This window comes from Carica papaya, chromosome 3 (assembly GCF_054855325.1).
Source record: "Carica papaya isolate Zhongbai chromosome 3, ASM5485532v1, whole genome shotgun sequence".
Lineage (NCBI taxonomy): Eukaryota > Viridiplantae > Streptophyta > Magnoliopsida > Brassicales > Caricaceae > Carica > Carica papaya.
Window position 1 is genome coordinate 35396175 of NC_142311.1, and position 16819 is coordinate 35412993.

Sequence of the window (16819 nt, forward strand, 5' to 3'; positions counted from 1 at the left end):
AATAAATTTTGATATTATTAACCACTGTTTATCTAAATAGTAAGTAATTATTTTTACTATAGTATAATAAATATACGTATATTATTTAATTAAACTTTAAAAACAAAAATTTAAGTACTAATTGCAATACTGTTTCTTTACATGGAATGACACATTAATTTTATCTGATTAAATTAACTAATATATAGATTATATAACACTAAAACACATGCAAATGCATGTATATGTATATATATATATGTGTGTGTGTGTGTGTATATATATATATATGTATGTCTTCTTCAGAAACTGTGAATTATATTATTAAAAAAGGGTAATTGTAATGATATTTACACGAATAAGTAATTAAAAGAAAACAAAAGAGTGTCTGCGATCATTATCAAATATTAAATGCTTTCAATTAATTAACGAGAATAATGATGGCGAAAGTGTATATAATAATTAATTACTATATATTATGATTTAATTTGTGTTTAAATGTTTAATTTTTATGATTTATACAAGAAAATTTTAAATTAATAATTATGTTCATGAGTATTATCATATTAATATAGTTTTTTTTTAAATTATATAATCATTAATTAATAATATATATATTATTACAATATAATAAAACATAAAATATGTGGTTATAAAAAATGCCAAATTTATTTTTTTACGGTATATTATAAGTTAACGATAATTAATTTAATAAAATTAATAATTTATTTTATTATTATATTTGTAAAATTATAATAATTAAATTAATTATTATATAAATAATTAAAATTTTTTAATAGGGGGATATAATTTTGTTTTTTTATAAAGAATAAAAAATATAATAAAGTAACCCACCTAGAAGCTTCTTACGTAAACTTCCTTGTTCACATATTGAAAGTAAACTCATGCATGAATCACATGTGGGTTATAAATATAATATATATATATATATATTGTATTATATTATATTATATCATCTTACTTTAAATATATTGCTCCAGTCGTAAAGTGATACGATCGAACCTTACATGTAGACTATAGATATTACATATATAATATTGTATCAGCTTACCTTATATATATATATATATATGTTGCTCCCCTCAATATTCTTATTTTAATTATATTTCACCAGACAACGTTTACATAATAATATACTCAGCCAGCTCCTTTCAACCACCTTCAGCTCCCGCTGACATCCATGGCAATTTCTCTGTCAAACCCTCGTCTTCCTCCCATAGAAAATCACATATTCGGATCTGAAAATTCGAATTCTCTTCCACTTTCATTTTCACTCCCAAAATCTGAGTTTCCCAACACCAAAACCCTCCACTCTTTAAAATCAAAACGGCCAATTATCACCAGGGTTTTGTCCCAGACCAGCGAGTCCTTATCCTCCATTATCACCGAGCTCGATAAAGAAAGAGAACTGATCAGTGAGGGGCAGGAACAAGAAGACGAAGACGATGGGTATGCTTTTAAACAACCAGAGAGACGACTAGCCGATGTGTGGCGCGAAGTTCACGGGCAGGATGACTGGGTCGGGTTATTGGATCCAATGGACCCGATTCTCCGATCCGAGCTCATCAGATATGGAGAAATGGCACAAGCCTGTTACGACGCTTTCGATTTCGATTCTTTCTCGAAATACTGCGGGAGCTGTCGATTTTCCCACAGAAAATTCTTCGAATCTCTCGGCATGATGCATCTCGGATACGAGATTTCGCGATATCTCTTCGCCACCTCCAATATCAATCTCCCGAATTTCTTCAAGAAATCTAGATGGCCAAAAATCTGGAGCAAGAACGCTAACTGGATCGGGTACGTCGCCGTTTCAGACAACGAAACGTCGAAACGTTTAGGCCGCCGGGACATCACAATCGCGTGGAGAGGCACCGTGACCCGACTCGAATGGATCGCCGACTTGATGGATTTCCTTAAACCCATCTCTTCAAACAAAATCCCCTGTCCCGACCCGACTGTAAAAGTCGAATCCGGGTTCGTGGATCTCTACACGGATAAAGACGAAGCCTGCCGGTTCTGTAAATTCTCGGCGAGGGAACAGATATTGACGGAAGTGAGAAGATTAGTTGAAGCTTACCCAGATGAGGAACTGAGCATCACCATCACGGGTCACAGTCTGGGGAGTGCTCTGGCTATATTGAGCGCGTACGACATAGTTGAAACAGGGATAAACGTGAGAGGAAACAGCCGGGAGGTGCCGGTGTCGGTGATTTCGTTCTCGGGTCCTCGGGTGGGTAACGTTCGTTTCAAGGAGAGGATGGAGGGGTTAGGGGTGAAGGTGCTGAGAGTGGTGAATGTGCATGATGTGGTGCCGAAATCTCCAGGTTTGCTTTTTAACGAGCAGGTGCCGGCGATGATGATGAAGATGGTGGAAGGATTGCCGTGGAGTTATTCGCATGTGGGAGTGGAGTTGGTGTTGGATCATAAGCATTCTCCGTTTCTGAAGCCGACGGCTGATCCGATCTGTGCGCATAATTTGGAGGCTCACTTGCATTTGCTTGACGGGTTAGTATCAATTCATCGCCAGTCTATCTTCCTACCTTCTTTTTTTTTACACTTTAATAATGATATAATTAAAGTTCTAACAATATATTATATAATCAAACTTTTAGAAAGTATATAGATACAAGGCAAAGGTTGATTCAAGTTCATAATTTTCCTATAAAAAATATATATAAATATAAAATCTCATTTAACACTTAGTATGGTTAAATATTTTTATTTTAATTAATACATCAAATAACTGATAAGATTAATGTTCATGATTTTTTCCAACCAATTTAGCTATTTTACATATATATATATTTAAAAATTATTAAAGTAGAGGTACAAAATTTTATTATTTGTTAGAAATAGAAAATTATATGGTTTTATATATTGAATAGCTATTTTATATACACGAGTACGGTATGCATTAAATTATTGGTAGACATTGAATGGCCCATTTTGTTTTTATAATAATAATAATAATAACAACAAAAATAATAATAATAATAATGTAACACTTGACGCGATGACGTGATGGCGAATGATGATGATAATAGGGTTAGATGAATAAAGAAACTGATAAATATATACATACACACAGAATCAGCTTTTACCCTCGTCATCTTGACGTAATAAAAGAAAATGTAATAATCTCACCAATCGAACCCATCATTTGCAGTCATGATTTTTGACAAAAGTTAGTTCACAAATGAATTTATCATTACGTGTATATACGTGTGTGTGTGTGTGTGTGTGTGTCTATATATATATTTTATATTATGCGTGTATAACATAAGGTGATATGATAATGCAGATACCATGGGAAAGGTCAAAGATTTGTGTTAGCAAGTGGAAGGGACCCAGCGCTGGTGAACAAGGCGTCTGATTTCTTGAAAGATCATTACTTGGTACCACCGTACTGGAGGCAAGATGAGAACAAGGGAATGATCAGAAACAAGGACGGCCGTTGGATGCAGCCCGAAAGATCAAAACTTGATGATCATCCTTCTGATATGCACCATCATCTCAACAAAATACAACTTATTTCTCCTCCTACTTCTATCTACCCAGACTGATTACAAACTTATTTCAACCTTTTTTTCTTCCCTTTAACAAAAAATTTAGTTTCTGGGTTTCTGAGTGGTTTGATGTCAAAAAAAAGGGAAAATGAACTATTAGAATTGAGATATAACAGAGTTCTGAGGTAGAAGACCGAAAATATAATCACACCTGCGTTGCATGTAACCTGTATAAAAGTTGTTAAAATTTAGGTAGCTCTACGATTTTCATATCAATGCTTATAAATCCCCGACTATAATCTCGCGATTCTCTTTCTTTTACCAAGTTCAAACTAAGCATACAGTTCTACAGCGTGCGAGTTTAGTAATAGGTTCGACACTTTCCAATCCCCTTGTCGTGTACGTCAACAAATACGGTTGATCACGGCTTACCCTCCGTAACTACATTTAACATACATGACGATCTTTAATTAGAGAAGTTGAATAGAACAGAACAGGAAACAATCCATTTGCTACCTTCTCTTGTTTGCTGTTCAAACAGGTGGCGTGCACAGATTATAATACAACTCTGAAAAAGGATATATAGAAGTAACATTTATTGCATTATTCAGCCAAAACAGGAATAAGGGAGACGTCAAGGAATGCAATAAGAGTAAAGATGTTCATGGGGATCTTTCCTACCATGGTCACAGGGTATCTCTTGTCACGGCTCTCAGCCTGCTATCCTGCAAATCTTGGTGCTGGCAGTGGAAACTGGGTCATCGATAATCCTTTCTCTAAAAACTTTTCTCTACACGCCCATTTTCGTCCATGGGACCAGAAGGCCATCTGCAAGAACCGAATCCCCATACGTAATCTAGCTATCCTCTTATGGTCATAAGTTAGACGGATAACAATCAACTATTTCACAAAAAGAATTTTCAACCGCAACCAACCTGTCAATTTCCTTAAGATGATTAGACATACTGAAGAATGCATTAGATCTATATTTCTGTGAAGAATAAATAAAATATGGTTCTAAGGACAGGTTAGGCCGCAAAAAGACTTACATGTCACGTTCTTATATTAAATGGCCAACTACAAAAACAAGGAGATTGACCAAGAATTCTGCTAAACTTGGTATGAATGAGATTTTCATCCTCTTTCCTAGAGGAAAAAAAATCAAATTGAAAAAGCTGTCCAGTTTATCATAAATTTGACATGAATAAACAAAAACATAGGACCAAGAAATCATTAAACAGCACTCTCTTTTTCTAAACTCTATCTACAATTTATTTGAAATTAGTCACAACTTTAGTACTAACAACTACTTTTGTTCTTTGAAAAAAATTATACTTCAAAATGAGAGTTGAAGCTGTGGGATTGCTTGGAGCTACATTAAAATGATAGAAAATCATATGTTGCTAAAACATTTTAGCACCAAATTGATAGAACCAAAATTATGAAAGAAATTTAATACAGAATAATTTGTTTTATGTTAGAATATGGACCTTTTTGTTTTTTATCTAACTAAGTTTAGAGAACTTTTTTGTCAATTTCCCTTTAAAGGAGTAATTTCATATCAATACCATAATGCCTATAGAAAAAAAGAACGAATGAAATTAAAAAGAATTAGATAGTAGCAAAAAAATGCAGAAAGCATCGGTAAACTATTGTCCCATGCAGTTGATAAAAATCACCAAGCAGTTATACCTAAGATGCCCTACAATATCATTGTCATGTATTTCATGCTCTGTATGTCTTCAAAGGAAAAACCAGAGTAAGAGAGCTCAAAACCAACACATTTTGTATTTGGATCATCGGAACAAGGTTTGCACCTCAAAAAGGATTCCCTATGATCAGAAGCTGATTCATTGCCAGACTTTTACTAAACCTCTGCTGTTGCCTTTGTCTCGGGATCTCTTATTTCCTGAAACAGATTCATATAATCATAGATTCATATAATCATACATTGTAAACAACAGAAAACATTTATGAAGAGCTTACAGTTAAAAAAACAAAAGCAATCATGGAATGGTATTGCAGATTGCCAATCTTAGTCACTAAGGTAATTTAGCATGTCCTTGAATTGGTCGTAGTAAGTCAACTAAAGATAAAAATATTAATCTACCACAAAAGCCGGAGCAAATTTCTGACATCAGTAAATTTGCTCTATCCAAATGGAAGAGAATAAAATTAAAATTTAATCATTTTTTTAACCTAAATTCGTACTCCCAACAACTACACATGTTCATCTAAGAGTAAATATATATATATTTTTTGAAATATAATATTATGCACAAAGGTACCAAGGGAGTACCGCCTACGTACAAAGCATAGTTACAAGTTAATTAAGTGGTCCATGACTCACCTAAAATCATCCCAATCTTTGATGTTATGATTTAATAAAATAGAATCAAAAGTATAGATCTATATTTTTAATATTTGTAATGTTAGTCTCAATGCCCTAAAAAACTCTCGTATTTCCTTCATTCCACGCAATCCAAAAAATAGTTAGTGCAATAAGGAACAAATGTTTTTTCTTCTTACAATAACATGTCCAAGCTCACAACTCTTTACTCACCTTTTCAGTCATTACTCAACTTAAACACAGCAAACACGAGATAGTATTCCAGATGCTGTAGGTCGACGGGCACCACAAAAGTCGATGGTTGCATGTCTCCTCTTCAGATTTGCAAAGGTAGCATCTGTTAATCATGGTATTACCTCTTCTTTTAAGCATATCAATAGCCAAAACGCATTCCTTAGCGGCTTCCTAAGTAAAAAAAGTCATCCTAGGAGGGGCCCCAGTTTTCCAAATGTGTTTAAAGGGTGCTGAAATGATATCATTTCTATCATTTATGAATAGAAAATTGTACATCGATTTCACAGAAAAACCATTTTTCTCATCAGGCTTCCAGACTCTTTTGTCCCTTATTTCCTTCACCTTCATGCTGCCCAAACCCAAAAGCAGATTGCAATAGTCATTGATTTCCCAGTCCTGCAAGTTTCTTGTAACTTTCACATTCCATGCCTTCCCCTCACCCACATTTTCATACATGTCCTTCACCCTTGCCTCCTTATCGCTAGCAATATAAAAAATTCTGGTAAACCATTCTTTAAGTTTAAAACTTTCCATCCATTCATCCTCCCAAAACCTAATATCCTCACCATTACCAAGCTGCCACCCCACACAGCCCTTGAATAAATGGCTGTCATCCCTAATTTTCTTCCAAAAACTCCTCCCATGCGGTTTGAATCCACCCCTCCGATCCCTCTCATTTTCCCAATCTCCCCACCTTGCTTGCACAACCTTCCTCGACAGCCTCCCCTCCTCTATAAGAGATCTCCACAACCACTTCCCATGAAGAGCATCATTGATCATTGAGTGCTCTAATGGACCTCAAACCAAGACCCCCCTCCCTCATCGGTTTCTTCACCTCCTCCCACATAAGTAAATGATATTTTCTATTCCCCTCCTCATCACCCCAAAGAGATCTGCATTGAATATTTTCAAACTTCTTTGCAATGCTAGCCGGAATGGTTAAAATAGAGAGGTAACATATTGGTAAATTGGCCAAAATACTTTTAATCAAAGTAAGTCTACCCCCTTTAAAGAGAAAATTCCTCTTCCACCCTGCTAACCTTTTTTCGAAACACTCCACAATAGGCTCTCAAATTTTCTTATGTTTAAATTTTGCCCCAAGAGGAGCACCAACATATTTAATAGGAAGTGTCGTTGTCTTACAACCCAACGCCAAGGCCAAACTCTCCTCATCTCTCCGATCACCGATTCTAACCATTTCCGTCTTTCTCATATTTATTTTGAGACCGGACACCATTTGAAAACAAAGAAGAATGCATCTCAAGTGAAGTATAGCATTGATGGTAGGTTTACAAAAGATAAGGGCATCATCCGCAAAAAATAAATGAGAGATCTTGACACTTTCCTCCCCCCTTCCCACAGCCACACTATTCAATAATTTCAATTCCCCTGCTTTCTCCATGAGTCTACTAAAAGTCTTCATAACAGTGAAGAAAAGTAATGACGACAAGGGATCTCCTTGTCATAGCCCTCTAGATGCTTTAAAGAAGTTTGAAGGGCCCCTATTAACCATGATTGCAAATGAAGTAGTAGAAATACATTTCATGATCCAAGTCCGCCATTAGCACCCAAAACCCATTCTTCTAAAAGCAAATAATCCACAAAATCCCAGCAAATATGATCATACACCTTTTCCATATCAATTTTACACAAAAGGCCCTCTTTTTTCTGCCCTGCCAACTCATCCACCAATTCACTAGCAATCATCACAGCATCAAGGATTTGTCTACCCTCCACAAACACATTTTGCTTCTCGCCAATCATCTTACCCAACACCTTAGAGAGTCTCTTCGCTATAACTTTTGAAATCAATTTGTAGATACTCCCCACCAAGCTAATCGGTCTAAATTCTTTAATATCTTTCGCACCCAGCACATTTGGAATAAGAACCAAGAAAGTTGAATTTATAGAGTTGACAAAAGACCCTGCCCTATGAAAATCATTGAAAACAGCAATCACATCTTTCTTTATCACATCCCAAAAGACTTGGTAGAGTTTCATATTGAAACCATCTGGGACGGGCGCCTTATTCCCATTACAATCATCAAGACACCCTTTTATTTCCTCTTTAGTGAATGATGCTTCTAACCCATCTCTACTTTTATCACATAACATCTTAAATTGCATATTGTCAAGATTGGGTCTTCTCTGCTCATCTTCCGTATATAGTTGTTGAAAAAACAACTTAATAGAAACTAAAAAATAGAAACTAAAAAAATTAGAAACTAAAAAATTTAATCTACAAAAGAGTGCTAAAGGTTTTCAGATATAGCTTAATAAAATATTATTTTCAAAAGGTTAAGGCTCCATTTTTTATGTGAAATGTTTATTTATTTTCAATATCTACAATTATGTGGCTACACGTGAGAACATGCTTTTAAGATAGAGGAGAAAGAACCACGAGAAACGGTCAAAGACTTTCTCAATATCAAATTTACATAGAACACCTAGCTCACATTCCTTAAGACACTATCAACCATTTCACTGGTGAGTAACGAGGTATCAAGAATCTGTAGTCCCTGTCACCCCCCACCAACCTCAATAAGGCCATAGCATTGTTGAGCTTTTCAGGAATCACTTCAGGTTGTAGATGTGCCCCACAAGGGTAATCAGCTTGAAATCTTTAAGGCTATATATTGGCCAATCTCGCGAGCCAACATAACAGAAGTGGTATTGATGGATATTAAAGAAAGGGGTAATCTTTAAATATGACCTCTGTCCCCCCACATTACACACAATTTTTTCTCCTGTTAGAATTAGCCATCCAATGGAAAAAATTTAGTATTTCTATATTGTTTTTGATCTAGATAATTCTTGACTGCTGTATCTAACCAAGCTCCTCCATAAGTAATAGATTGGCGAACTTTAACTTCGCAAGACTTTTCTGTTTAGCATTTACAAATGGCCCCCTGCGGCTTCCTCCTTGTCCAGCCATAATCACAGCCAGAATGCTAGCCCTCCAGTCAGCTACACTACAGAAGACCCCCTTGCTCCAAAGTTTAATTTTTGAAACTAGTGAAACCCGAAGGATCCTTCATTTTCCCACTAGGCCTTGACAAGGTCATGAAAGCCCTCCATCTTCAGCCACATGTTCCAGGATGAAAAGGAGTAAGCCCCACCTGATGTCATTCACATCCAAACAAACAGGGAAGTGATCGAAAATACCAAGAGAATCTAGATTGTCAACTAGTTGGTAATTTCTCCTCCATCCCAGTAGAGCAAAAATCGGTCAATGAGGGAAAAGGCAAGAACATTGCCAGTGCTTAACCATGTCCATCTCCCCCTTTAATAGTTAGGTGAACGAGCTTCAGCTTCCCCAAAAATAAGAAAGGGCTCCCTAATTAGCACTGATCTCTAATGCTCAAAAAGCACCATAACAAAGTTACCTCAAACAATCCAAACATCATTGTGGAAGTGCCGAATGGTGTTGAGATCCTACCACATAAAATTTCTGGGGCAAGAGACAAGTCCTTGTGCAGATAAAAAAAAAAAGAAAGGGCAAGAGACAAGGAACTACTTCCGTTACAGCACACTCCTTAGGATGCTGAATCATTTGGCTTGGATTTAGATTCCTTGCTTCTACCTCTGCTTTCTTTATCTAACTATACACGGTCTTCAACCACTTCCTCCCTTGTTCATGTTTCAGACTGCAAAACTGCACAAACCACTGAGAAGAAACTCCGCCATCTGTCTGCTCCAGTGCCTTCTGGAAACAATGATCTTCCTAGTTTTGCTCTGAGTTCAAGAAACCTGCCTCTTGAAGGAAAGGTAAGGGTGTGATTTACTTCCCGAAATTGTCTCTCCATGAGTTACAGGCTCTTGTCCAAAAGAACTCACAGAAGGCTCTGAAAAGGCATCTAATCACAAATTGAAGAAGTACCCAGAAAACTTAATGCGATTTTCATTGATAAAAGAGTGTCCTAGATTTCTCCTTCCAACACAATGTCAATGGATTTGAGCACCATCACCAAGAATTTCCTTAGGGAGAGAAACAGCATTGCTAAAAGAACTACTCAACCAGGAAAAGCTAGGCCAAAGACCAAAAAGAGGATTTTCTCTCACTAAAAGAGAAGAAAAAGTGGGGAGGGATTAGAACATTGGAGAGAATGAAGCAACTTTTATTATTCTCAAGCTCATGCCATATTTTCATTTCATTTTCCAAATAGTGTTCTTATCTTCAATCATCAGAAATTTTTATGTACTCATGTTAGTGCAAAAAAAATGAAATTTAAAAAATATTTCCATGTACCAAAAGGAGGACTTATTTAAATTCCACAAACTTAGTATAGTGGACCAAACCAAAATTCAAGAAACCATCCTTTATGGTGCAAATTCAGGAGACTGATGTTTCTGACAAACCTCAGATGGGGGGCTCTTTCTTAGCTTACGAGTGGGGGACCGCATAGTGACGAACTCCTCAGCTGCTGTTGGATGAACACCAACAGTGGCATCAAATTCTGCCTTTGTCAAGCCAGCTTTCACAGCAACAGCAAATCCCTGGGAATATGATAATTATACATTCATATGAGCTACACATCTAGCAAACATAATCTTGATATACACAGAAATTGGGGATTGGTACAGAAACCTGCACAATTTCAGGTGAATCTTCTCCACACATGTGTACACCAAGAACTTTGTTTGTCTTTGCGCAGACAATAAGTTTCATAAAGATCCGATCTGGGAGCCCTGAGAGAGTTGCCTTTAAAGGCCTGAAGTTAGCAGTGAAGATATCAATATCACCATATTCTTCAATTGCCTGCAAAGATCCTTCACACATTAAGCAGCAGAGAGAGATCTTAATCCAGCTGCAGCGACTATATACCAAAACATATACCTGTTCTTCAGTAAGACCAACTTGTCCAATTGGTGGCTGGGAAAAAACAGCAGAGGGAACAGCACTGCTCCAAATATTAGAAGGGAAAAAAAGCTTAGACAGAACAGCTAATAACTGCCACAAAATATCTATATGGCAGGAAGAAAAAAAGTTCAGACAGAACAATGAATGACTATTATTAATAATCTATATGAGAGGTCCCTCCTAAAACCATGCTAATATTTTTGCCCCCACATTTTTGAAAGATCCTAATTGGCATAGAAGCCTTATGTTCTCCAATTCATCCCCCTTTCTAGAGACAAATGGAGAACTTATGATTATACTTTATGGATATAATTTTTAATAGTAGGCAGTCATCTGTTCTCGGTTTTCAAAACATTAAACTAGATCTCTACCATTTTTCGTTTCATTATATCAAATTTCCATTGCTAATAATTTACATGGAAACTTCAGCTATCATATGTCCACTATGTAGAATAGGATAAGAGAGTCTCACACTAACATATTTAGTGTTTGGTGACTAATATGAGTTGGGTAAAGTAAGCTTTTACCCTATGCATAGGATGCTTTATTTCCTTTGGTTTCCGATCCTTAAATTTCCTTTTTCACCAGTGCAATACTCATATCAGACACAATATAATACTGGTGTGGGTATGGGTTCAATGTTCAATGCTTGATGTGCATTTCAAATAATTAATGATCTATAACTAGAGGTTATGATTATATAAAAATATGAAGACAATAGATAAAAAGGTGTCTGAGATTGTTTATTTTCTACTTATAAGCATTTTGTTTCAATCTTCCCAGTTGGTGATATAAAGAACAAAGTGCTCATGAGGTTCTTAAAGTAACTATAAGAAAAAGCCTTACTGCCTCATTCAACTACCTGTCCTACTCTACTCTAATTGCCAAAAGTACCTACAAGCTTTAGAAAGCTCTACCAAATAACTATTTATATAGTATAATATAATTTGCAATGTTTATCTCATTAAACGATCATGTGACAATCATCCACCTCCAAATAGATAAGTTACCTATAATCAGGTTTTGTTGCCTCATTTTGGAATAGTGTTTTTGCTAATGCTCCTCCCTCCATCAAAGCAACTGGAGTCAAATTCAATCTGTCTGTAACATCTCCAACTGCCCAAATTGAAGGAACCGACGTCCGTGAGAATTCATCAACCTGAAAATAACAACAATAGAACCAAAACAAGAGAAGGCACTGAAAACAAGAAGGCACAGAAAATGGATCAAAGGAAACATTTAGGTGTAAAGAATACTACCTCTATTGCCCCATTCTTGTTCATTTTTACCCCTACGTTCTCCAATCCCAGGTTCTGTGATAGTGAAGAATTACATTGACTTCAACAATTTCTTTATGGAAAAAAATTATTAAAGATACGAAAAAAAAGTATAAAGCCAGAGGTCACAACAGGCAAGGACCAATGGCACCTCTCTGCAACTAGAAAGGAAACAATCAATGGATGGGGGAACCACCCAACAGTAGCCAAAAGTAATAAAAAGATTAGACCAAAACCTTCAAGCCACCTCGCAATGCAAAAATAGATGATTATACAATTCTGCTGCATTCAAACACATAATATACACCTAAGAATAAGTTTGTCTTACAGACATACAACAGATCATTAGTCTTAAAGCTTGCACAAAGCAGCCATCCAAACAAAAAACTTAAAGTTAGGGAACTTTAGCTCTCCAGACGGCACTAGTGAAGGAGTCGTTAAGGATATCAGGATTATTGGTAAGAAGACAGAGAGATATTTACAGGAAAATAAATTAGAAGACTCTAATTTCTACAGTCTATTATGCAGAATGGATTAGCTCTATGTTGTTTAAATAAATTAGAAATCATAACTCTATTAAAGAATACTGTTCTGTTTAGGAGCTTATTATTATAGTTTTAGTAACTTCAGAATTATATCTTTATTGGTATTTAGTTTTCCTATTTGTATTAGTAGTATTGTTTACTATTCTATTAGTATTAGTTTATTTCAAAAAAAAAAAAACTATTTTATTAATATTAATATTTCTTAATTTAAGCCTATTTAGCAAAAATTACTCAGGAAGATTACAAATATCTTTGTAATTTCGAATTTAGAGACAAACTTCAACCATTCAGTAAAATGCTTTGAGAATTTTACAATTTCTTCTTGTGTTATGTAACAAAATCCTTTAAGTGTAGTGCTTAAAAATATTTATATGTGATATCCAAGTAACTCTAAAGGTGATGTCCAGTTTTTCATCCCCAAATCTCTAAGTAAATCTGTAAGTAGGCAAATAAATCCTAATATGTCCTATATCAGTTGGTAGCAGATCTAAAAGAATCCTAAACTAAAGATTGCAAAGTCAATATCCAAGTAGCCCATCCATAAAAAGAAATAGAAAAAACTCAAAACCAACAAACAGCCGCCAACTGCAATCAAGCACAATCAGTGTATGGTGATCAACATAGCCAGCACCATAGATTCCCGATCAGTGAACCTCCGCAGCAGCCCCACTGTGAAAATCTATCAGAGAAAATACCATTTGCCACTGCATTTTGGCAACTTCTTTCATTCTTGGACTTTTCTCATAGCCCTATCTCATACCGCTGCAACCACTGTCTCAAGTTGAACCGACTTTCATAACCCTGAGCGCCATCCAGTGACCAGAAACCAACATGTGAGCTCGATGCATGTGATTCGCGAGGTTGCATTGCAAAGTCATGCTCTGTTTGACCTCTTTAATTGAGTTTGATCAAACCAAGCAGCCCAGATTGATTTTCTGAAATTCAAAATAATTCCAGGAAATTTTGCCTGCTCTTTTTAAGTTTGCAATCCTCTTTATAAAGGTTGATGTGATAGGTTAGAACTACTTAGATGGAGGTTGCATTGCAAAGTCATGCCCAGATTGCATTCCCCATATAAGGTTAGAACTACTTAGATGTGATATCTAGAAAATCCTAGGTCTAATATCTAGGTGTTTACTCCCAAATTCTTAAATAGAGAAATTAATCCTAACTTGTCCAACATCAATATGCTATTGGAAAAAGGCTCAACACTCACTTAATCATTTTATCCTTTCCATCTTCAAGCATAATAATTATGATTACTTAAACATTAATCTCACCACAGTGGAAAATGCAAATACAACATTCAGGAAATAATGATGAACCAGTTGATCCCTGTCTAAACCCCCTACAACAAAGTAAAAGGTAAAATAGAAACAACCTTTGTGTTAGGCCTACGGCCAGTTGCAAACATGACATGTGATAATCCTTCAATTGTTCCTTTGTTGGTCTTCAGGGACAGTGAACCATCTGCTGATTTAAGGATGGCCTGAGGTGATTCTTCAGTGTGAAACTCAATTCCTCTTAGTGACATCTGCTCTGCAACAAAATCTCTGATCTACAGAAGTAAACGGTCGCCATTTTCATTTGAGGAAAATCACTTGTTTCAAAAAGTATTACACAAGCAAGTACTGCTCTTTATAGTGGCTCACCTCTTCATCGAAGCCTCTTAAGACCTTTTTCTGCCTTATAAATACATGGACCTCACTTTTTAAACCATTGAAGATACCAGCAAACTCCAAGGCAATGTAGCCACCACCAACTATTGCAATTTTCTCAGGCTTTGAAGGCAAATCAAGGGCAGCATCTGAATCTATAGCATACTCACTTCCAGGAATGTCAGGAATAAAGGGCCGGCCCCCAACTGAAATTAGTATGTGTCTTGCTGAATATACTTTCCCATCCACATCCACAGTGTGTGGGTCCAGAATCTGCAAATGGTTACTAGGAATTTAATTTGATTTTAGAGAGAGAGAAAGATATAGGTACAATTTATAACACAAAAATCGAAAGGAAAATACCACAGGAAAGATAGAAGCATATAACAATTTACACCATTTAACTTGCAGCAAAATCGCACCTTTCCACGACCTTCTATTAATGTAACACCAGCATTTTTCAAAATATTCTTGTAGATACCAGTGAGACGCTGCAATTCAGCATTTTTGTTAGCCATCAAAGTACTCCAATCGTGCTTTGGTTCAGTGTCGTATTTCCATCCAAAACCATGACTCTCCTCGAATTCATGAGAATATTTTGATGCATAGACTAGTAACTTTTTGGGTACACATCCTCGAAGTACACACCTACACAACAAGAGCTAAAGAAAATTTATCCACAAGTTTGTTCCTCTATGGAACTTAGTTGAGTGAAACATAACTTCAGAATATCAGAAAAATCAGTCCTGTACTTGGCTTGTTATTATCATTCTCAGGTATCCCAAACCACTAAATTACTAAAAGTGATTAAAACTCAATAGTTTAAGATTTTGTGCACGAATAAAGTACTTAGAAAACAATTTCAAAAAAAAAAAAGTGCAATAACAGCAATGCAGCAGCCCTCAAACATATTTAACCTATTGCTCTCAACTCCCTCTTGAGCACAACATGGAGCCCCCCACGACCATCAACTGAAAAAACAAACAGTTATTCTAAAAAAACTAGGAAATCTAAAGGAAACCAGTTAACTCTTAACAAATTCAAAACATTTACAGTTCATTTGGTTAAAAAAAATCATGTTTATTAAGGATCATCCTCTTTACTCTTTGAGCATCTTACTATACTTTTTTTTTTTAAAAAAAAATCATGTTTAATTAATCAAATACTCTCGGAACTAAAATTAGAACATAATTTTCATTTTCATGTATGAATCAAACCATCCTACTTGTATTAATTTATCTCAATCATATTATAAAAAAAATTCTCTCAACAATTACGTATAAGAATATGATAAAACTGAATAGAAATTTAACCAAACCGAGATTATTCGTACCACATGTATCTGAGAGACCAAACAGTCAACTGAAAAAATCCAGTGATTAGCGCAGTTTCACCCCAAACTCGAAATGACTATCCCAATTCGGCACAAAACCACACCCTAACTTAATAGTCATTACGCAGCAAACAAAAAATCCTACGGTTGTGAACAAAAACAAATACGCGTACGTATATATTCATGCATGAGCAGCACATTCCTAATAGTACAACACATACACATAAACATCAACTTACGTCCCGCCAACTCCTCCAGCAGTTTCCGATGAAATCGTAGAAAAAGGGAGCTCACAGACGGCGACAGAGGCACCAAAATTAGCAGCGAAACGAGAGGCCCGGACGCCACCGCTGCCAGCGCCGATGGTGAAGAGGTCGAAATCATAGTGGCGGGACGGCTCAGCACCGTTCTCGGACTCGGCGCGAAGCGTGAAGCGACGGTTGTGGCGGTGGTGGTGAGAAAGGGAAAGGAAGCGGCGTTGAGGAGAAAGACATGGTAGGGTTTGTGAGAGAAAGAGAGAGTGAGAGGAGGCGAGGGAGACTGAAATTGGGAGCCGTCTGCAGAGGGTTTGGAGAGTTGAAGAAGAGGAGAAGGTGGTAGTAAGCCTTGGGGTTGTGGCCATTTTCTCTATCTCAGCAAGTTCCTCGCGGAAACTGTAACGGCGTCCGAAGTGCTCCCCTCAAAATATACCTTCCCAGCGATGAGCTCGCGCCTTACGGGAATTTATGTGGACCCCATTAGGCGCAGCAATCTCTAATCAACGGCTGTTAGTCATTTTTAACCTTTGTTTCAACCGACTTCGCACTTCCCTGATTTACCAGAAAACAAACATGTGAAAAATATGTGATTTTTTACTGCCCGACAATTATTAATTTATAATATTTTATTTAATAAAATTAAATATTTTAATTTCTTAATATATTAATAACATTTTGATAATTTAATTTAATTCAATTTAACTACAAATTTTTTTGACATATTTAAACGAAAAAAATATTTTATAGTAATTAAATTATATTAATTATAATAATTACAACATTATAAATATTCAA

The 16819-nt window shown here is 35.9% G+C and overlaps 2 protein-coding genes across 10 annotated transcripts; one reads left to right on the forward strand and one right to left on the reverse strand.

The window, feature by feature from the left end:
* The first annotated feature begins 990 nt into the window (after nt 1-990).
* On the forward strand, nt 991-3808 carry LOC110814799 (phospholipase A1-Igamma2, chloroplastic-like). The gene is made up of 2 exons (XM_088216883.1): nt 991-2508; nt 3305-3808. Exons 1-2 carry the CDS (start codon nt 1181-1183, stop codon nt 3564-3566), a joined length of 1590 nt encoding a protein of 529 aa, XP_088073009.1. The 5' UTR covers nt 991-1180; the 3' UTR covers nt 3567-3808.
* On the reverse strand, nt 3706-16485 carry GR (glutathione reductase). 9 transcript variants are annotated; one of them, XR_015818113.1, is made up of 13 exons: nt 16007-16485; nt 14857-15082; nt 14429-14707; nt 14158-14334; nt 12214-12267; nt 11965-12113; nt 10931-10994; nt 10682-10852; nt 10453-10590; nt 5327-5418; nt 4191-4444; nt 4026-4077; nt 3706-3950 (listed from the first exon to the last, which is right to left on the reverse strand). XR_015818113.1 is itself a non-coding variant. In XM_088216882.1 (10 exons), the coding sequence occupies exons 1-10, from the start codon at nt 16387-16389 to the stop codon at nt 5377-5379; spliced, it is 1683 nt and encodes a 560-aa protein (XP_088073008.1). In that variant the 5' UTR covers nt 16390-16485; the 3' UTR covers nt 5091-5376. The 9 variants fall into 9 exon arrangements, 1 of the variants encoding a protein (XP_088073008.1); XR_015818112.1 differs by lacking the exon at nt 3706-3950 and having other exon boundaries at nt 3994-4077; XR_015818117.1 differs by lacking the exon at nt 3706-3950 and adding an exon at nt 4559-4655 and having other exon boundaries at nt 3994-4444.
* Nucleotides 16486-16819: the final 334 nt, after the last annotated feature.

Coding starts and splice junctions, on each gene's coding strand:
- LOC110814799 (XM_088216883.1), top strand. CDS start 1,181: ATGGCAATTTCTCTGTCAAACCCTCGTCTTCCTCCCATAGAAAATCAC. Junction 2,509..3,304: donor CACTTGCATTTGCTTGACGG/GTTAGTATCAAT, acceptor ATGATAATGCAG/ATACCATGGGAAAGGTCAAA.
- GR (XM_088216882.1), bottom strand. CDS start 16,389: ATGGCCACAACCCCAAGGCTTACTACCACCTTCTCCTCTTCTTCAACT. Junction 10,995..11,964: donor GCAACAAAACCTGATTATAG/GTAACTTATCTA, acceptor TATTTGGAGCAG/TGCTGTTCCCTCTGCTGTTT. Junction 5,419..10,452: donor GAAAGAGCCCCCCATCTGAG/GTTTGTCAGAAA, acceptor AATCTGTTTCAG/GAAATAAGAGATCCCGAGAC.